Below are 23,764 nucleotides of genomic sequence, written 5' to 3' on the forward strand. Positions count from 1 at the left end.
ATGAGAATGACTAGACACCTGCAGTTGTCACATGCTAGGGCTATGAACTTCCTTCATGTTCTACTAAAGCTTCTTTGGGCCTCTTTTTATAGAAATTATAGAAAGCTGTTTAACATCTACCATATTGAGGTACAGGAGTCCTTCTACCACAGTTCCAGGAAATGAGAGAGGTGCAGTCAAGAACGATCCCTGGCATGTTGTAAAAGGCCTTAATTGAGCCTAACCTACACAGCATTCCTGTAATTAAATAGGAAATAGGGAGCCAATACTCAAGATATGACTGAAGAATTGAGGGAACAAAAGGGCAGAACATAATTAAAGACAGAAGAAAATGAGTCAGTCCTGTGGAAAAGAGCCAGCAATTATGGTGAGAAAAACATCTCAAAAGGTGAATCCTTCTTCAATATTTTAGAGCTTTGTAATCGGGTAAGTAAAAGAGATCAAGAAACAACTAGGGCTGAAGAGTTGTACAGCTGACATTTCTAGTGGTATCTGAATGAAACAGGGGTGAATGTCTTTGAGATCAACACTGGTAGCAGTCCACAAACTCTTAAAACAGAAGAAAATATTTAGTAGAGTGTGGATTAGCTAGTGGGGCATCTAACAGGCTCTGGGAAAACTACCCATATTGGCCTCTCTTAACTATCACTATAAGCAAATCTCTTAAATGAAGAAAATTCCCAAGTCAAATTTCCACAAGCCAAATCTTGGGGGCAACAAAAGATAACTAGAAACATTTATATAATCAGTGATTTTTGCTATTATAAAACACTATCATATTCATTTTATCATTTGGAGTACTTACAACAAACTTAGAAGATGGAAATTTTTTCTCATTCTACATATAAAGAGAGACTAGAAGAAATAAAGTGATTAGTGTGAAGTCACAAATAAGTTAGTGGCACAGCCACTATTAGCACCTAAAGATCTAATTTCCCAGATTTATGGGCCCTGCCTTCAATCCTAACTCTCTAGGAGCTGAGATGAAATGGTAGCAGTATTCTGAGAAGCCAGTACCACCCCGTTGAAAAGGAAGAGTGATTACAGATTAAAGAACTCTTGCTATTGGAATAAATGGGTTTAACAAAACTGAGTTGCCAATACAAAGTCATCCAATGAGAGAAAGGGAAGATAGACCACTTTGTTGTCCTTAACATTGTTTCCACTTGACCCACATGCTCCTAATAAAAATAAATATTGACCAACATAGGCACTTCCACATTTAAGTCTCAGCTAGCTCTGGTGTGTGGCCAAGGACCTTCATTTTTAACAATTTCCCAGGTGACACTGGTGGTACAAGTCCAGGGACCACCAAAAAGATTACTTATTCAACTGTTAAAATAGAGTTCACAAAAAAATATAAATACTTAGGAATAAATCTAACAAAATATGTATAAGATCATTATGAGGAAACTATAAAACTCTGAAGAAAGAAATCAAAGAAGGTCTAAATAAATGGGAGAGATAACCCATGTTCACAAATAGTAAGACAATATTTTTAAGATGTCAGTTTGTCCCATCTATAGATTCAATGCAATTCCAATCAAAATTCCAGCAATTTGTTTTGTGGATATTGATAAACAAGCTCTGAAGTTCATACCCTACTTCAAGACTTACTACAAAGTTAAAGTAATCAATATAGTGTGGTATTGGTCCATAACATTTTTCACAGAACAAGAACAAATAATCCTAAAATTTATATGGATCCACAAAAGACCCAGAATTGCCAAAGCAATCCTGAGGAAAAAGAACAAAGCTGGAGGTACAAACCATCCAGACTTCAGACAACATTACAAACCTACAGTAATCAAAGCAGCATGGTATTGGCACAAAAGTAGATATATATATCAATGGAAAAGAACAGAGAGCCCAGAAATAAATCCACAGACATATGGTCAATTAATCTATGACAAAGTACGCAAAAATATACAATGGAGAAAATACAGTCTCTTCAACAAGTGGTGTTGGGAAAGCTGGACAGCTATGTAAATCAATTAAATTAGAACACTCCCTCACACCATACACAAAAATAAACACAAAGTGTTTTAAAGACCTAAATATGACATGGCACCATAAAATTTCCAGATGAGAACATAGGCAAAACATTCTCGGACATGAATCATAGTGATATTTTCTTAGATCAATCTCCCAAAGCAAAAGGAATAAAAGCAAAAATAAACAAATGGGATCTAACGAAACTTAAAAGTTTTTGCACAGCAAAGGAAACCATTGGCAAAATGAAAAGACAACCTACGGAATAGGAGAGAATATTTGCAAACAATGTGATCGACAAGGAGTTAACATCCAAACTATACAAACAGCTCATACAACTTAATACCAAAAGAAAATTAAAAACTGAACAAAAGACCTAAATAGACATTTCTCCAAAGACATACAGATGGCCAACAGTCACAAGAAGAGATGCTCAGCATCACAAATTATTAGAGAAATGCAAATCAAAACCACAATGAGGTATCACCTCACACTGGTCAGAATGGCCATCATTAAAAAGTCTACAAATAATAAATGCTGGAGAAGATGAGGAGAAAAGGGAACCCTCACACAGTTGGTGGGAATGTAAATTGGTGCAGTGACCATGGAAAACAGTATGAAGGCTCCTTAAGAAACTAAAAATAGAGCTACCATATGATCCAGCAATCACACTCCTGTGCATATATCCAGAAAAAAATTAAAACTTTAAGTTGAAGAGATACATGCACCCCAAGTTTCACAGTGGCACTATTTACAATAGCCAAGACATGGAAACAACCCAAGTGCCCATCAACAGATGATTGGCTTAAGAAGATGTGATACATACATACATAAATATATATACACACATATCAATATACACACACATATATATTTATATATAAACATACACATAATGGAATATTACTCAGCCATAAAAAGGCATGGAATATTGCCATTTGCAGCAACAGGGATGGACCTAGAGATTATCATACTAAGTGAAGTAAGTCAGACAGAGAAAGACAAATATCATATGATATCACTTACATGTGGAAGCTAAAAAATAAGACAAATGAATCTATATACAAAACAGAAACAGACTCACAGACATAGAAAATAAACTTACAGTAACCAAAGGGGAATGGGAGGGGAGGAGGGATAAATTAGGAATATAGGATTAACAGATACAAGCTACTGTATATATAATAGATAAGCAACAAGGATTTACTGTATAGCACAGGGAGCTATATTCAACTTCTTGTAATACCTGATAATGGAAAATAATTTGAATATATATATATATGAATCACTTTACTGTTATACCTGAAACTAACACAATATTTAAATCAACTATACTTCAATATTTTTTTAGTTTTGTAAAAAAAATCCTGTGATATTGCTGAAAAAATAGACAAACAGATCAATGGAACAGAATAGAGAGCCCAGATATAGATCCACACAAATATAGTCCATTGGTCTTTGCCAAAGAAGCAAAGGTAATTCAATGGAAAAAGTACAGTCTTTTCAGAAATGGTGAAACAACCAGACTTCCCCATGGGAAAAAAAAAAAGGAATCTAGAGACAATTCTTACACTTTCTCAAGAATTAGCTCAAAAGGGGTCATAGACCTAAAGGTATAACATAGAATTATAAAACTCCTAGAAGATAACATATGAGAAAATCTAAATGACCTTTGGTTTGGCGCTGATTTTTTAGATACAACCCCAAAAGCATGATCTGTGAAAGAACTGATAAGCTGGACTTCATTAAAATTTAAAAATTCTGCTCCACAAAAGACATTGTTAAGAAAATGAAAAGATAAGCCACAGACTGGAAATTTTTTTGCAATGCACATTTCTGATAAAGGACTGGCATCCAAAATATACAAAGAAATCTTAAAACTGAACAATAAGAAAACAAACAAACCAATTAAAAAATAGGCAAAAGACCTGAACAGACACCTCACCAAAAATGATCTACAGGTGGCAAATAAGCATATGGAAAGATGTTCCAAATCAAATGTCATCAGGAAAACACAAATTACAACAGCAAAGATATACCATTACATGCACATATTAAAATGGGTAAAATCCAAAACACAGCCAACATCAAATGCTGGTGAGCATGTGGAGCAACAATAACTCTCATTCAAAGCTGGTGAGAATGCAAAATGGTAGTCACTTTGGAAGACAGTTTGGCAGTTTCTTACAAATCTAGACATATCACACAACCTAGCAACTGGATTCCTTGGAAATTAATCAAAAGAGTTGAAAATTTACATCCACACAAAAATCTGCACACAAATGTTTATGGAAGGTTTTTCATAATTGCCAAAACTTGGTAGTAACCAAGATATCCTTCAATGGGTGTAGGGATGAACAAACCGTGGTACATCCATATGATGGAATATAGATTATAATATATGCATATATATTATTCAATGACAAAAAGAAATGAGCTTTCAAGCCATGAAAAGACATAGAGGAACTTTAAACGCATATTACTAAGTCAAAGGAGCCAATCTGAAAAGGCTATATACTGTATGACTCCAACTGTATGATATTCTAGAAGAGGCAAAACACAGTAAAAAGATAAATGTTTGCCAGGGATTTGGATATCAGAGAAGGAAGGGGGAATCACAGGGGATTTTTAGGGCAATGAAAATATTCTTTATGATGAAACTTTGATGGTGAATATATGTCATTAAGCATTTGTCAAAACCCATAAAATATTCAATAAAGAGTGAACCCTAATGTAACTATGGACTTAATAATATTGCATTGATGTTGGTTCATTAACTGAAACAAATGTACCACACATGCAAGATGATAATAGAGGAAACAGTATGGGGAGGAGAGGGGGAAGAAAGGGAGTACAGTTTACCCTTGAACAGTGCAAGGGTCAAGGGAACTGACCCCACACACACACTGTGCAGTCAAAATTCTGCATATAACTTTACAGTCAGTCTTCCAGTATCTGAGGTTCCACAACAATAGATTCAACTGAACTCGGATCATGTAGTACTGTAGTATTCATTGAAAAGCACCCACATATAAGTGGACACACACAGATCAAACCTGTGACGTTCAAAGGGCAACTGTATATGAAATCTCTCTGCACTTTCCACTCAACTTTTCTGTAAAATGAAAACTGCTCTAAATATTAAAGTCTATTAATATTAATAAATTAGACTTTAAATGTAAGGAAAAAAAGTTTTCACATAGATTTAAATAAAACAATCATATGTCATAAATAAAGCCCACATTATTACTTCTAAAAGCACATAAGCACATAAATAGATAATTTGTTTAAGTACACTAAAGACCACAATTTTTGTCAACATGTTCGACAGTCGAATTTAATGTCCTCTGAAATCTTATCTCACTGAAATGAATAGACTAATTTCCCTCTACCTAATGCTAAACTCTCAGGATGGGAACTTGAGATAGAATAACCAGATCAATTTCCTCTCTTTACAGTACCCAGGTAATGATGAGACAGAAACTGAAACAACATAGTGTCACTCCAACCAATGAGGACAAGAAAACTTCCCAAGATCAGAGATGATCTTGGTTCCAGGCCCAGTGTTAATGACCTACCATCATCATCCTCTCGTTTTCTACTTCGTTGAGCAATTCGGCAAATTCCTTGAAGGATTCAGCTGAAATGACAGAATAAAAGATAAACCAAATTAATCATGGTACTTGATAGGCAAGTGGGCAGAAATCTATGGGAAAAGAGGTAGAGACCAGTGCCCCAAGATGATATGACCACTAGAGGAAGGTGTCAAATCTAAGGACAACAGAAGAAGGAGTTCAGTAACTGGTGCATAGTTATTTCCTTTTTCTTCTTTTGTTTTTGTTTTTATTTTGCTAATGATCCTACCCCAATTATTTTTGCTCCAGTTGTACTGAGATATAATCAACATATAACACAGTATAAGTTTAAGGGGATTTTGGCAAACAGTAAAAAAAAATAAATGAGCATAAGATTAAAAAAATGTTAAACATAGAGTTACCACATGATTCAGCAATTCCATGCCTAGGTATATTGCTAAAAGAACTGAAAACATATACAAACAAACAATTATATACAAATGTTGTTGACTGCATTATTCGTAATAGCCAGTAAATGGAAAGAATGGAAGTGTTCTTCAATTGCTGAATGGTTAAACAGTTCTGATACAGCTATTCAATGGAACAATGTGTGGCAACGAAAAGAAACAAAGGATGGATACTCAATACAACATAGAATAACTCCGAAAACATTATTTTCAGTGAAAGAAGCCAGTCACAAAAAGCCACATATTGTATGATTTTGTTTAAATGAAATGTCTAGACTAGGCAAATCCAGAGAGACAAGAAGTAAATCAGTGGATCACTGAATGTAGGGGGAAGGTGGGAATAGGGACTGATGCTAATGGGTTTGTGGTTTCTTTTGAGGGTGTGAAAATGATCTAGAATTGTATTGCAGTGATGCTTGCACAACTCTGTGAATATACTAAAAGCCACTGAGTTGAGGCTGGAGGGGAAGATGGAGGAAGAGTAAGACACGGAGATCCCCTTCCTCCCCACAGATGATACACCAGAAATACATCTACACGTGGAACAACTCCTACAGAACACCTACTGAATGCTGGCAGAAGACCTCAGACCTCCAAAAAGGCAAGAAAGTCCCCACGTACCTGGGTAGGGCAAAAGAAAAAAGAATAAACAGAGACAAAAGGATAGGGACGGGAGCTGCACCAGTGGGAGGGAGCTGTGAAGGAAAGGTTTCCACACTAACTAGGAAGCCCCTTCACGGGCGGAGATGGCGGGTGGTGGAGGGGGAAGCTTCAGAGCTGCGGTGGAGACCACAGCAACAGGGGTGCCGAGGGCAAAGCGGAGAGATTCCCGCACAGAGGATCGGTGCCAACCAGCACTCACCAGCCCGAGAGGCAGGTCTACTCAACTGCCGGGGCAGGCAGGACTGGGAATTGAGGCTTGGGCTTCAGTCAAGCGCAGGGAGACGACTGGGGTTGGCAGCGTGAACACAGCCTGCAAGGGGTTAGTGCACCATGGATAGCCGGGAGGGAGTCCAGGGAAAAGTCTGGACCGGCCAAAGAGGCAAGAGACTTCTTCTTCCCTCTTTGTTTCCTGGTGCGCAAGGAGAGGGATTAAGAGCACTGCTCAAAGGAGCTCCAGAGACAGGCGTGAGACGCGGCTAAAAGCACAGACCCCAGAGATGGGCATGAGATGCTAAGCCTGCTGCTGCCGCCACCAAGAAGCCTGTGTGCGAGCACAGGTCACAATACACACACCCCTTCGTGGGAGCCTGTGCAGCCCGCCACTGCCAGGGTCCCGTGATCCAGGGACAACTTCCCCGGGAGAACGCATGGCGCCCCTCAGGCTGGTGAAACGTCATGCTAGCCTCTGCCGCCGCAGACTCGCCCCGCACGCCATACCCCTCCCTCCCCGTGGCCTGACTGAGCCAGAGTCCCCGAAGCAGAGGCTCCTTTAACCCCGTCCTCTCTGAGTGAAGAACAGACGCCCTCCGACAATCTACACGCAGAGGCGGGGCCAAATCCGAATCTGAGCCCCGGGAGCTGTGAGAACAAAAAAGAGAAAGGGAAATCTCTGCTAGCAGCCTCAGAAGCAGCGGATTAAAGGCTCCACAATCAACTTGATGTAGCCTGCATCTGTGGAATATATGAATAGACAACGAGTCATCCCAAATTGAGGAGGTGGACATTGAGATCAAGATTTATTACTTTTTTCCCTTTTCCTATTTTTGTGAGTGTGTATGTGTATGCTTCTGTGTGAGATTTTTTCAGTATAATTTTGCTTCGACCGTTTGTCCTAGGGTTCTATCAGTCCGTTTTTTGTTTGTTTGTTTCTTACTTTCTTGGGTTATTTTGTTTATTTGTTTTTTCTTTCTTTAAAAATTTTTTTTCTTAATAATTATTTTTTATTTTAATAACTTTATTTTATTTTATCTTACTTTATCTTCTTTCTTTCTTTCTTTGCTTCCCTCGCTCCTTCCTCCCTCCCTCCCTCCCCCACTCCCTCCATCCCTCCTTTCTTTCTTTCTCTCTCTCTCGCTCTCTCTCTCTCTCTTTCTTTCTTTCTTTCTACTTTTTCTCCCTTTCATTCTGAGCCATATGGATCAAAGACTCTTGGTGCTGCAGCCAGGAGTCAGTGCTGTGCCTCAGAGGTGGGAGAGCCAACTTCAGGACACTGGTCCACAAAAGACCTCCCAGCTCCACATAATATCAAATGGCAAAAATCTCCCAGAGATCTCCATCTCAACACCAGCACCCAGCTTCACTCAATGACCAGCAAGCTACACTGCTGGACATCCTATGACAAACAACTAGCAAGACAGGAACACAAACCCAACCATTAACAGAGAGGCAGCCTATAAACATAATAAGTCCACAGACACCCCAAAACACAACACGTGTACCTGCCCACCAGAAAGACAAGATCCACCCTCATCCACCAGAACACAGGCACTACTCCCCTCCACCAAGAAGCCTACACAACCCACTGAACCAACTTTATCCACTGGGGAAAGACACCAGAAACAATGGGAATAATGAACCTGCAGCCTGCAAAAAGGAGACCCCAAACACAGCAAGATAAGTAAAATGAGAAGACAAAAACACACAGCAGATGAAGGAGCAAGATAAAAACGCACCAGACGTAACAAATGAAGAGGAAATAGGGAGTCTACCTGAAAAAGAATTCAGAATAATGATAGTAAAGATGATGCAAAATCTTGGAAATAGAATGGACAAAATGCAAGAAACATTTCACAAGGACCTAGAAGAACTAAACATGAAACAAGCAACGATGAACAACACAATAAATGAAATTAAAAATACTCTAGATGGGAACAATAGCAGAATAACTGAGGCAGAAGAACACATAAGTGACCTGGAAGATAAAATAGTGGAAATAACTACTGCAGAGCAGAATAAAGTAAAAAGAATGAAAAGAACTGAGGACAGTCTCAGAGACTTCCGGGACAACATTAAACGCACCAACATTCAAATCATAGGGGTTCCAGAAGAAGGAGAGAAAAAGAAAGTGACTGAAAAAATATTTGAGCGATTACAGTTGAAAACTTCCCTAATATAAGAAATGAAATAGTTAATCAAGTCCAGGAAGCACAGAGAGTCCCATAGAGGATAAATCATAGGAGAAATACGCCAAGACACATACTAAATAAACTGTCAAAAATTAAATACAAAGAAAACATATTAAAAGCAACAAGGGAAAAACAACAAATAACACACAAGGGAATCCCCATAAGGGTAACAGCTGATCTTTAAGCAGATACTCTGCAAGCCAGAAGGGAAGAGCAGGACATATTTAAAGTGATTAAGGAGAAAAGCCTGCAACCAAGAGTACCCTACCCAGCAAGGATCTCATTCAGATTTGATAGAAAAATTAAAATCTTCACAGACAAGCAAAAGCTGAGAGAGTTCAGCACCACCAAACTAGCTTTACAACAAATGCTAAAGGAACTTTTCTAGGCAAGAGAAGGAAAAGGTCTAAAATAATGAACCCAAATCAATTAAGAAAATGGGAATACAGACATACATATCCATAATTACCTTAAATGTAAATGAACTAAATGCTCCCACCAAAAGACACAGAATGCCTGAATGGATACAAAAACAAGTCCATGTATATGCTGTCTACAACAGACCCACTTCAGACCTAGAGACACATACAGACTGAAAGTAAGGGGATGGAAAAACATGTTCCATGCAAATGGAAACCAAAAGAGAGCTGGAGTAGCAATTCTCATATTAGACAAAATAGACTTTAAAATAAAGACTATTAGAATAGACAGAGAAGGACACTAAATAATGATCAAGGGATCGATCCAAGAAGAAGATATAACAATTGTAAATATTTATGCACCCAACATATGAGCACCTCAGCACATAAGGCAAATACTATAAGCCATAAAAGAGAAAATGGACAGTAACACACACGTAGTAGGGGACTTTTACACCCCACTTTCACCAATGGACAGATCATCCGAAATGAAAATAAATAAGGAAATACAAGCTTTAAATGATACATTAAACACGGTGGACTTAATTGATATTTATAGGACATTCCATCCAAAAACAACAGAATACACATTTTTCTCAAGTGCTCATGGAACATTCTCCAGGATACATCATATCTTGGGTCACAAATCAAGGCTTGGTAAATTTAAGAAAATTGAAATTTTATCAAGTATCTTTTCTGACCACAATGCTATGAGACTAGGTATCAATTACAGGAGAAGATCTGTAAAAAATACAAACACATGGAGGCTAAACAATACACTACTTAATAACGAAGATATCACTGAAGAACTCAAAGAGGAAATCACAAAATACCTAGAAACAAATGACAATGGAGACACAATGACCCAAAACCTATGGGATGCAGCAAAGCAGTTCTAAGAGGGAAGTTTATAACAGTATAATTCGAACTAAATAAACAGGAAACATCTCGAATAAACAACCTAACCTTGCACCTCAAGCAATTAGAGAAAGAAGAACAAAAAAGCCCCAAAGCTAGCAGAAGGAAAGAAATCATAAAAATCAGATCAGAAATAAATGAAAAAGAAATGAAGGAAATGATAGCTAAGATCAATAAAACTAAAAGCTGGTTCTTTGAGAAGATAAACAAAACTGATAAACCATTAGCCAGACTCATCAAGAAAAAAAGGGAGAAGACACAACTCAACAGAATTAGAAATGAAAAAGAAGAAGTAACAACTGACACTGCAGAAATACAAAAGATCATGAGAGATTACTACAAGCAACTCTATGCCACTAAAATGGACAACCTGGAAGAAATTGACAAATTCTTAGAAATACACAACCTGCCAAGACTGAATCAGGAAGAAAGAGAACATATGAACAGACCAATCACAAGCACTGAAACTGAAACTGTGATTAAAAGTCTTCCAACAAACAGAAGCCCAGGACCAGGTGGCTTCACAGGCGAATTCTATCAAACGTTTAGAGAAGAGCTAACACCTATACTTCTAAAACTCTTCCAAAATATAGCAGAGGGAGGAACACTCCCAAACTCATTCTACGAGGCCACCATCAGCTTCATATAAAAACCAGACAAGGATGTCAAAAAGAAAGAAAACTACAGTCCAATATCACTGATGAACGTAGATGAAAAAATCCTCAACAAAATACTAGCAAACAGAATCCAACAGCACATTAAAATGATCATACACCATGCTCAAGTGGGGTTTATTCCAGGAATGCAAGGATTCTTCAATATAAGCAAATCAATCAAGGTGATACACCATATTAACAAATTGAAGGAGAAAAACCATATGGTCATCTCAATAGATGCAGAGAAAGCTTTTGACAAAATTCAACACCCATTTATGATAAAAACCCTGCAGAAAGTTGGCATAGAGGGAACTTAGCTCAACATAATAAAGTCCATATATGACAAACCCACAGCCAACGTCTTCCTCAATGGTGAAAAACTGAAAGCATTTCCACTAAGATCAGGAACAAGACAAGGTTGCCCACATTCACCACTCTTATTCAACATAGTTTTGGAAGTTTTAGCCACAGTAATCAGAGAAGAAAAGGAAAATAAAAGAATCCAAATCGGAAAAGAAGAAGTAAAGCTGTCACTGTTTGCAGATGACATGATACTATGCAAAGAGAATCCTAAAGGTGCTACCAGAAAACTACTAGAGTTAATCAATGAATTTGGTAAAGTAGCAGGATACAGAATTAATGCACAGAAATATCTGGCATTCCTATACACTAATGATGAGAAATCTGAAAGTGAAAGCAAGAAAACACTCCCATTTACCATTGTAACAAAAAGAATAAAATATCTAGGAATAAACCTACCTAGGGAGACAAAAGACCTGTATGCAGAAAATTATAAGACACTGATGAAAGAAATTAAAGATGACACAAATAGATGGAGAGATATACCTTATTCTTGGATTGGAAGAATCAACATTGTGTAAATGACTCTACTACCCAAAGCAATCTTCTACAGATTCAATGCAATCCCAATCAAACTACCACTGGCATTTTTCACAGAACTAGAACAAAGAATTTCACGATTTGTATGGAAACACAAAAGACCCTGAATAGCCAAAGAAATCTTGAAAATGAAAAATGGAGTTGGAGGAATCAGGCTCCCTGACTTCAGACTATATTACAAACCTACAGTAATCAAGACAGTATAGTACTGGCACAAAAACAGAAAGATAGATCAATGGAACAGAATAGAAAGCCCAGAAATAAACCCGCGCACATATGGTCACCTTATCTTTGATAAAGGAGGCAGGAATGTACAGTGGAGAAAGGACAGCCTCTTCAATAAGTGGTGCTGGGAAATCTGGACAGGTACATGTAAAAGTATGCAATTAGATCACTCCCTTACACCATATACAAAACTAAGCTCAAAATGGATTAAAGACCTCAATGTAAGGCCAGACACTATCAAACTCTTAGAGGAAAACATAGGCAGAACACTCTATGACATAAATCACAGGAAGATCCTTTTTGACCCACCTCCTAGAGAAATGGAAATAAAAACAAAAATAAACAAATGGGACCTAATGAAACTTCAAAGCTTTTGCACAGCAAAGGAAACCATAAACAAGACCAAAAGACAACCCTCAGAATGGGAGAAAATATTTGCAAATGAAGCAACTGTGAAAGGACTAATCCCCAAAATTTATTAGCAGCTCATGCAACTCAATAAGAAAAAAACAACCCAATCCAAAAATGGGAAGAAGACCTAAATGGACATTTCTCCAAAGAAGATATACAGACTGACAACAAACACATGAAAGAATGCTCAACATCATTAATTATTAGAGAAATGCAAATCAAAACTACAATGATATATCATCTCACACCAGTCAGAATGGCCATCATCAAAAAATCTAGAAACAATAAATGCTGAAGAGGGTATGGAGAAAAGGGTACACTCTTGTACTGCTGGTGGGAATGTGAATTGGTACAGCCACTATGGAGAACAGTATGGAGGCTCCTTGAAAAACTAAAAATCAAACGACCATATGACCCAGCAATTCCACTACTGGGCATATACCCTCAGAAAACCGTAATTCATGAAGAGTCATGTATCAAAATATTCATTGCAGCTCTGTTTACAATAGCCCAGAGATGGAAACAACCTATGTGTCCATTATCGGATGATGGATAAAGAAGATGTGGCACATATATACAATGGAACATTACTCAGCCATGAAAAGAAACGAAACTGAGCTATTTGTAATGAGTTTGATGGACCTAGAGTCTGTCATACAGAGTGAAGTAAGTCAGAAAGAGAAAATCAAATACCGTATGCTACCACATATATGTGGATTTTAAGGGAAAAAAATGTCATGAAGAACCTAATGGTAAGACAGGAATAAAGACACAGACCTACTAGAGAACGGACTTAAGGATATGGGGAGCAGCAAGGGTAAGCTGTGACAAAGCGAGAGAGTGGCGTGGACATATATACACTACCAAACGTAAAATAGATAGCTAGTGGGAAGTAGCCGCATAGCACAGGGAGATCAGCTCGGTGCTTTGTGACCACCTAGACGGATGGGATAGGGAGTGTGGGAGGGATGGAGACACAAGAGGGAAGAGATATGGGAACATATGTATATGTATAACTGATTCACTTTGTTATACAGCAGAAACTAACAGACCACTGTAAAGCAATTATACTCCAATAAAGATGTAAAAACAAAACAAAAATCAAAGAGAAGACGCCAAGATCAGAGGGTGAATGGAGGAGACTAAGGGTTTATTCGTGTATGTATATATGGAGTAGTCGTAGGCTTATGGGTTCTCAGAGGCTAATGGACCTCCAAGTTGAACTCTCACTGAACAGGGAATAATGGGAAGTTTTCTCTGTATATATAAAAAAAAAAAAAGCCACTGAGTTGCACACTTTTAAATGGTGCATTTCATGTGTAAATAATATCTCAATTTATAAAATAATGTAATCATTTAGCCAAAGCTCACTGAGATCCATCCTTAGTATTGTTGAATTTTGAGGTTTTTTTCCTCATGAGTAATGAAGCCTGATTCATTTTTAAAGCCTAGATTCCAGTAGTAGCAGCTCCTGCCATCTCTGTTTGATCATCTATTCAGATGCTATTTAGTAACCTATTCTTTGTTTACCTCTACCTGGAGGTGTGGGCAGTGTGAGAGTGGCAACACCTTAGCTCTGCCAGCAAGATGGATCTGAATTTGAAAACTAGTTCTGCCATTTATTTTCTGTGTGACCTTGAACATGTTGCTTAGCCTCTTCTGAGCCTTAGTTTTCTCCTATTCAAATTAGGGATAATTACATGTTCCTAACAAATTTATTGTGAGGATTAAACCCTGAGTCAAAGGGCTTGACACAATTACATTGCACAAAGTCAAACTTTTCATTTAAATGTTCCAATATTGTATGCATTTGTGACATTTCCTTTAGAGGCAAACTGATCTTCCCCGGAAAAGTGCCAGAATAACAAAAATATATCTCTGACTCCTTTTGTAGCATAAATTATTTGGAGACAGGAGATCAGTGAATATTTTCATCTTTTCCTATTTACTCTTTCTGATTAGGATATTTTTCTTCTTTATGCTGAGTTTGAGCTTTTAATTTGCCATGTTTGCAACAGTGACTTTCCTAAGTGTGTACAGCAACTTAATCCTCAGAATTAAGAAATGCTATTGTCGGATGACCTGCATTGATCGTGAACTTAGCTTCCTTGTTAATAGGAATGCTGGATTAGTTGTCTAGGTCTCTTAGGAAGAAAAAACTATTTTTGATTTAAAATATTAATATGAATGCATTTGTTTTTCTAGGCTTTCAGTATCTTCTCTTTAATTCATATACCATTTGAGAATATATTTCCTATTTGTGGTAAAATGTTAGGGACTTCTAAATAGTAGTTATTAGAGTTTGAAGGAATACAAAAGAATATTTAGCTTATCTATACATGTATAAATTGAAGTCCAAGGAGGAAGAAGTGACTTGTCCAGTCACCTTTCCAATAAGTGGCAGAACTGACACTAGAAAAGCAGAAATTTGCGATGGGGGAGAAGGGATAATGTTTATTATCTACTATGTGTTGGCACTCTACATTTACCTTCTTAAAGATTTAGTCCTTACAACAACACTCTCAGGTTTATCATCAGGCCTACCTGAGAAGTTAGGCAACTGAAGCTCAAAGGGGTCAAGTCAGTCATCAAATATCGCATAGCAGGAAGATGATAGAATGAGGCTAAAAATCTGGGTCTTTCTCTCTCTAAAAGTCATACTCCTTATATTTCTCTATCTTGTCCCCTAAACTAGAATCGTCCTCATCTCTTAGCCCATCTATTGTTCTCTCTCACATACCACATGCCTTTCGCATCTACAGTCCCACAAAAGCTCTTCAGGAACCCAAGGAGAAACAAAACCAGAATGCAGGGAGATGATTCTAGGATTAATATGAAGGAAGTGGATACTGAAAATGAGAAATGGCCTGCCTCAGGAGAGAGTGTGCCCCTGTCATTTAGCGTCACTAACAGTCCTGGGCAAACAGGCACTGGAGGTTTTCCTGGAATGTGCATTGTTCAGTTTTATAACTGTGATAGTCCTGGGCACACCTAGATAAGTTGGTTACCACTATTGTCACTAGAGGTGTGTGAGCAGGATGGCTGCTAATGGTGGCTGTTGCATGAAGAGCTGTTTACGACCATCTGAGTCCCCTCTGTTACTATGGACCAATATATTTATTTTTTTTGTTTGTTTTTGGACCTGTTGTCCAAATCCTGATAAAACTGGGTCAAGGAACTGGTAGTGAAACATAATAAGAAGACAAAAGTCAATATATTTTTTTAATATTTAAAGTTAAAAAATTAAAAATTTATAAAAGTAATAACAAGAGACTAGCTGGGGTTTACTGCTCTCTGTACTACAAAAACATAGTTTTGTTGTTATTTTCTTTGTTCAACCATTTTTTTGTTCAATATAAGAACACACTCTCAGGTAATTAAGATTTATTTCCTAACTCAACCTCTGGGTGTGCACTTCAACAATTGTATTGTGCCACAACAACTAGGATTTTTGACACTTAGCAGGTGAATCTGGGTTTAATTGTTATGAGGAGGGATGAAGCCTTGTTATTTAAGTTCCCTAGATTATTCTAACGTGTAGCCAGGGTTGAGTATGTCTGCCTTACATTCAAGAAGGAACAAAACTAACATTTTTTAAAAGGCTTTTCTGTGTGCTTGGAGCTGTGCATGTATTATCTTATTTAATCATGAAACAACCCTGTGAAATAGGAAGTATTATTTCTAGGTAAGGAAAGTGGGATTCAGAGAATTTGAGTAATTTGCCAAAGGTCACAGAGCTAGTAAGTCATATGTGCTTTTTATTCAAACACAGTGCTTCTAACACAAGGAAAATGACACTTAACACTTTATAAAATCTGCTGGAAACTAATTATTTCATTCTATATCCATAACCACTCTGACGTAACAATTAGTAATATCCTCATTTTATGGATGAGGAAATTGAGGCATTAAATGGATAAACTGAGAGTAATTTGTCTAGGTTGGTGAGTAGTGTGGAGTAGGGAACCAAACTCAGTTCTCAGGATTCTTGCACCATTTTTCTTTACAAAGCACATCCATTACTTCTCCCCCAATCTTTGCTTGTCTATGAAATGAGGGAAATCCTAGCTACTCCTAGGGGTGGCTGTAAGGATTAAATGAAATATCAGATATGAAAGAACTCTCAGAAAACTACAGGCCAATATCCCTGATGTATATAGATGCAAAAATTCTCAAAAAAAATACTAGTAAGCAGAATTCAGCAGTACATTAAATGTACAATACACCATGATCAAGTGGGATTCATCTCTGGGATGCCAGGGTAGTTTTACATATGAATATCGATAAAACTGATATATCACATTAATAGAATGAAAGACAAAAATTATGTTCATCTCAATAGGTATAGAAAAAGCATTTGACAAAATACAACATCTGTTTGTCATTAAAAACTCTCAACAAATTAGGTACAGAAGGAACATACCTCAATATAATAAAGGCCATGTATGGCATGCTCACAGCTAACATCATACTCCATGGTGAAAGTCTGAAACTTTTCTTCTAGGATGAGGAAGAAGACAAGGGTGCCCACTCTCACCACTCCTATTAAACACAGTACTGAAAGTCCTAGCCAGAGCAATCAGGCAAGGAAAGAAAATAAATGGCATCAGAATTGGAAAGGAGGAAGGTAAATTGTCTTTATTTGCAGATGACATGAATTTTATATATAGAAAATCCTAAAGATTCCACCAAAAAACTGTTAGATATAATCAACAAATCCAGTAAAGTCACTGGATAGAAACCAACACACAAAATTCAGAAGAATTTCTATACACTGACAATGAGTTATCTGAAAACGAAATAAAGAAAATGATCACATTTACAATAATATCAAACAATAAAATACGTAGGAATAAATTTAACCGAGAAAGTGAAAAATCTCGACACTGAAAACTAAAAGAAACTGCAAAAGAAAAAGAAGACACAAATAAATGGAAGGACATCCTGTGTTCATGGATTGGAAAAATTAATATTGTTAAAATGACAATACTACCTAAAGACATCTATAGACTCAATGTAATCTCTATCAAGATCACACTGGCATTTTTTTACGGCAGTAGAAAAATCAGTTCTAAAATTTGTGTGGCACCACAAAAGACCGCAAATAGCCAAAGTAATCCTGAGAAAGAGGAACAAAGCTGAAGAAATCACACTTCCTGATTTCAAACTGTATTTTAAATCTATAGTAATAAAAACAACACAGCATTAAAAACAGACGCCTATGGGACAAATTTGAGAGCCCATAAATAAACCCATGCCAATACTGGACAAGAGAGCCAAGAATACTCAATGGAGAAAAGACAGTTTCTCCAGTAAATGGTGATGGGAAAATTGGATATTCACATGTAAAAGAATGAAACTAGACCTTATCTTACACCACTCACAAAAATTAATCTGTAATGGATTAAAGATCTAAATGTGAGACTGAAGCGTCAAGTCTCCTAGAAGAAAATATAGGGGAATACCTTCTCAACATTGGTCTTGGCAATGAGTTTTTGGATGTGACACCTAAAACACAAACAACAAAATTTTAAAATTCACAAGTGAGACTACGTCAAACTAAAAAGCTTCTGCACAACAAAAGAAATGACTAACGAAATGAAAAGGCAACCTGTGGAATGGGAGGTAACATCTGCAAATCCTATAACTAATAAGGGAGTAATATCCAGGATATATAAAGAATTACTCGACTCAATAGCAAAAACAAACAAATAATTCAATTAACAATGGATGAAGGAACTGAATAGACATTTTCCCAAAGAAGATATTGAAACAGCCAACAGGTATATGAAAAGATACTTGGAATCACTAATCATTAGGAAAAAGCAAATCAAAACCATGATGAGTTATCAACTCATACTTCTTAAAATGACTAGCATTAAAATGATAAAAGATATAAAGGTTGGAGACAAGATGGCAGAGTAGAAGGACTTGAGCTTATTTCCTCTCATGAAGGCACCAAAATCACAACTAACTGCTGAACAACAAGAGAAAAAGACTGGAACTTACCAAAAAAGATGTTCTACATATAAAGACAAAGAAGAAACCACGAGATGGTAGAAGGGGCACACTCACTATACAATCAAATCCCATACCAACTGGGTGGGCAACCGACAAACTGGAAAATAATTATATAGCAGAGGTTCTACCACAGAAGTGAGAGTTCGGAGCCCCACATCAGTCTCCCCAGTATGGGGGTCAGGCATCAGGAAGAGAGCCACCAGAGCATTTATTTGAAGGCCAGTAGAAGTGAATCACAGGAACACCACAGGACTGGGCAAAACAGAAACTCCACCCTTGGAGGGCACACACAAGGTCTTGCGTGCACAGGGACCCAGGAAAAATGCAGTGACTTCGTAGGAGCCTGGGCCAGACCTACCAGCTGGTCTTGGTGGGTTTCCTGGGGAGCTTGGGGGTGGCTGTGGATCACTGTGGGGGAAAAAAGACACTGGTGGTGGAAGTACCAGGGAGTAATCATTGGAGTGAGCTCTCCTGGGGAAGCCAGAATTTTGTCAGCAAGACCTGATCCTACCAAACACGCTGTAGGCTCCAGTGCTGAGACGCATCAGGCCAAAGAACCAGCAGGGTAAGAACACAGCCCCATCCATCAGCAGACAGCCTGCTTTAGGTCTTCCTGAGCCCACAGCAGCATCTAAACACATCCCATGACATGGCCCTGCTCACCAAAGGGACAAGACCCAGCTCTACCAATCAGTGGACAGGCACAAGTTCCCACCACCACCATTATAGGGGTCCCAGAAGGAGAAGAGAGAGAGAAACGGCCTGAGAAAATAATTGAGGAGATAATAGCTGAAAATGTCAGTAACATGGGAAAGGAAATAGTCACCCAAGTTCAGGTAGCACAGAGAGTCCCAGGCAGGATAAACCCAAGGAGGAACAGGCCGAGACACATAGGAATCAAATTGAAAAAACTTAATGAAAATGTGAAAATATTAAAAGAAACAAGGGAAAGGCAACAAATAACATACAAGGGATTTCCCCATAAGGTTATCAGCTTATTTTTAGCCGAAAATTTGCAGGCCAGGAGGGATGGAAGGCTCTCATTCAGATTTGACAGAGAAATCAAAAACTTTACAGAGAAACAAAAGCTAACAGAATTCAGCACCATTAAACCATCTTTAAAACAAATGCTAAAGGAACTTCTCGAGGCAGAAAAGAAAAGGCCAAGCTAGAAAGAAGAAAATTGTTAATGGGAAAGCTTACAGGTAAAGGAAAACATACAGTAAAGGTAGAAAATCATCCACACACAAATAAGATATCAAAACCAGTCACCGTGAGGAGAGTACAAATGCAGGATGCTGGAAATGAATTTGAAATTAAGACACCAGCAACATAAAAAAATCCAGTATATATAGAGAGATTGCAATACCAAAACCTAATGGTAACCACAAAACAAAATTCTAAAAAAAAAAAAAAAAAAATTCTATAATAGATATACACATAAAAAAGAAAAAGCAATCCAAACACAACAATAAAGATAGTCATCAAATCACAACAGAAGAGAAAAAGAGGAAGAAAAGACTAAAACCTACAAAAACAAATCCAAAACAATTAACAAAATGGCAATAAGAACATACATAACAGTAATTAACTTAAATGTAAATGGATTAAATGCTCTAACCATAAGACATAGACTGACTGAATGGATACAAAAACAATACCCATATATATGCTGTCTATAAGACACCCATTTCAGATCTAGGGGCACATACTGAAAGTGAGAGGATGGATAAAGGTATTCCAGGCAAAAATAAATCAAAAGAAAGCTGGAGGAGCAATACTCATCTCTGACAAAATAGGCTTTAAAATATAGACTGTTAAAAGAGACAAAGAAGGACACTACATGATTATCAAGGGATCAATCCAAGAAGAAGAAGATATAAAGATTATAAATATATATACAGTCAACATAGGAGTACCTCAGTATATAAGGCAAATGCTAACAGCCATAAAAGGAGAAATAGTAAAATAATAATTGTGTGGGAATTTAACACCCCACTTACACTAATGGACAGATCATCCAGACAAAAAATCAGTAAGGAAAGACAGGCCTTAAATAACACATTAAACCACATTAGACCATAATTGATATTTATACAGCATTCCATCTGAAAGCAGCAGAATGAACATTCTTTACAAGTGCACATGAAACATTCTACAGGATACATCACATGATGGGCCATAAAGCAAGCCTCGGTAAATTTAAGAAAATTGACATCATATCAAGCATCTTTTCAGATCACAATGCTATGAGATCAGAAATAAACTACAACAAAAAACTGTAAAAAACACAAACATATGGAGGCTAAAATATATGCTACTTAAAAGCCAATGGATCACTGAAGAAATCAAAGAGGAAATCAAAATATACCTAGAGACAAATGACAATGAAAATACAACAATCCAAAACCTATGGGACCAGCAAAAGCAGTTCTAAGAGGGAAGTTTACTGCAATAATATCTTACCTATGGAAACAAAAAAATCGCAAATACACAAGGTAAGTTTACACCTAAAGCAACCAAAGAAGAAAAAAAAAAAGTCAAAGTTAGTAGAAGGAAAGAAATCATAAACACCAGAGAAGAAATAAATTAACTAGAGATGAAAAAAATAATAGAAAAGATCAATGAAACTAAAAGCTGATTATTTGAAAAAATAAACAAAATTGATAAACCTTTAGCCAGACTCATCAAGAAAAACAGGGAGAGGACTCAAATCAATAAAAGTAGAATTGAAAAATAAGTTACAACTGAAACCACATAAATGCAAAGTAACATAAGAGACAACTATAAGCAAATATATGCCATTAAAATGGACAACCAAAAAGAAATGGACAAATTTTTAGAAAGGTACAACATTCCAAGACTGAACCAAGAAGAAGTAGAAAATGCGAACAGAGCAATCACAAATACTGAAATGTAAATTGTGATTTAAAAACTCCTAACAAACAAAAGTCCAGGATCACATGGCTTCATAGGTGAATTCTATCAAAGATTTAGAGAAGAGTTAACACCTATACTTCTGAAACTATACCAAAAAATTGCAGAGGAATGAACACTCCCAAACTCATTCTATGAGGTCACCATCACCTTGATACCAAAACCACACAAATATACCAGATAAACGAAAACGAAAAGCCAATATCACTGATAAATATAGACGCAAAAGTCTCCAACATACTACCAGCAAACCAAATCCAACAATACACTGAAATGATCATACAACATGATAAAGTGGAATTTATCCCAGGGATGAACAAATTTTTCAAAATCCAAAATTCAATCAGTGTCATATATCACATTAACCAACTGAAGAATAACAACCGTACAATATTCTCCATAGATGCAAAAAATCTTTTGACAAAATTCAACACACATTTATAATAAAAACTCTCCAGAAAGTGGGCATAGAGTGAACTTACCTCAACATAATAAAGGCCATATATGACAAACCTACAGCTAACATCATACTCAATGGTGAAAACCTGAAAGCATTTCCTCCAAGACCAAAAACAAGACAAGGATGTCCACTCTCACCACTTTTACTCAACATAATTTTGGAAGTCCTAGGAACAACAATCAGAGAAGAAAAAGAAATAAATGTGATCCAAATTGGAAAAGAAGCATTAAACTGTCACTGTTTCCAGACGACATGATATTATACACAGGAAATCCTAAAGATGCCTCCGGAAATCTACTAGAGCTCATAATGAATTCAGTAAAGTGGCAGGACACAAAATTAATACACAGAAATCTGTTGAATATCTATACACTAACAACAAAATATCAGAAAGAGAAATTAAGGAAACAATCCCATTTACCATTGCATCAAAAGGAATGAAATACATATGAAGAAAACTACCTAAGGAGGCAAAAGACCTGCACTCCACAAACTATAAGACACTGATTAAAGAAACTGAACATGACACAAACAGATGAAAAGATATACCATGTTCTTGGATTGGAAGAATCTATTTGGTCAAAATGACTATACTACCCAAGGTAATCTACAGGTTCAATGCAATCCCTACCAAATTACCAATGGCATTTTTTGAGGATCTAGAACAACAACAACAAAAATCTTAAAGGTTGTATAGAAACACAGAAGACTCCGAATAGTGAAAGCAATCTTGAGAAACAAAATCCAAGCTGGAGGAATCAGGCTCCCTGACTTCATACTACACTATACAGCTAAAAGAATCAAAAGAGGATGGTACTGGCACAAAGAAAGACTTCCAGACCAATGGAACAAGATAGAAAGCCCAGAAATAAAACCACACACCTAGAGGCAATTACTCTATGACAAAGGAGGCAAGAACACAGAATAGAGAAATGACAGTCTCATCAATAAGAGGTGCTGGGAAAACTTGAAAGCCACATGTAAAAGAATGAAATCAGAACACTAACACCATACAAAAAAATAAACAAATGGGACCTAATGAAACTCAAAAGCTGTTGCACAGAAAATGAAACCATAAAGAAAATGAAAAGACAACCCACAGAATGGGAGAAAAGATTTCCAAATTATGTAACTGACAAGGGATTGATGTCCAAAATATACAAAAAGCTCATGCAGCTCAATATCAAAAAAACAAGCAACCCAATCAAACAATGGGCAGAAGATCTAAATAAACATTTCTACAAAGAAGACATACAGATGGCAAAAGAGCACATGAAAAGACGCTGAACATCTCTAATTATTAGAGAAATGCAAATCAAAACTGTAATGAGGTATCACCTAACACTGGTCAAAAAGTCTACAAACAATAAATGCTGGGGAAGGTGTGGATAAAAGGAAACCCTCCTACACTGTTTGTGGGAATGTACAGGCACTATGGAGGACAGTACGGTTGTTCCCTAAAGAAACTAAATATAGAACTACTATACAATCCAGCAATCCCACTCCTGGGCATGTATCTGGAGAAAAACATACTTCAGTGAGGTATATGAACCCCAGTATTCATTGCAGCACTATTTACAATAGCCAAGACATGGAAGCAACCTAAATGTCCATAAACAGAAGAATGGATAAAGAAGATGTGGTACATATATACAATGGAATATTACTCAGCCATAAAAAATGAAATAATGCCATTTCCAGCAAAATGGATGGAC

General features: G+C 37.0%; 1 protein-coding gene across 1 annotated transcript in view; it reads right to left on the reverse strand.

The window, feature by feature from the left end:
• Positions 1 to 23,764, reverse strand: part of OPHN1 (oligophrenin 1) — a 606,563-nt gene that overhangs the window by 346,296 nt on the left and 236,503 nt on the right. Inside the window, exon 3 of the mRNA XM_065900746.1 lies at positions 5,571 to 5,632. Within this exon, the coding sequence (XP_065756818.1) occupies positions 5,571 to 5,632 (62 nt within the window). The remainder of the gene's footprint in view (positions 1 to 5,570; positions 5,633 to 23,764) is intronic.

This window comes from Phocoena phocoena, chromosome X (assembly GCF_963924675.1).
Source record: "Phocoena phocoena chromosome X, mPhoPho1.1, whole genome shotgun sequence".
NCBI classification, from domain to species: Eukaryota; Metazoa; Chordata; class Mammalia; order Artiodactyla; family Phocoenidae; genus Phocoena; species Phocoena phocoena.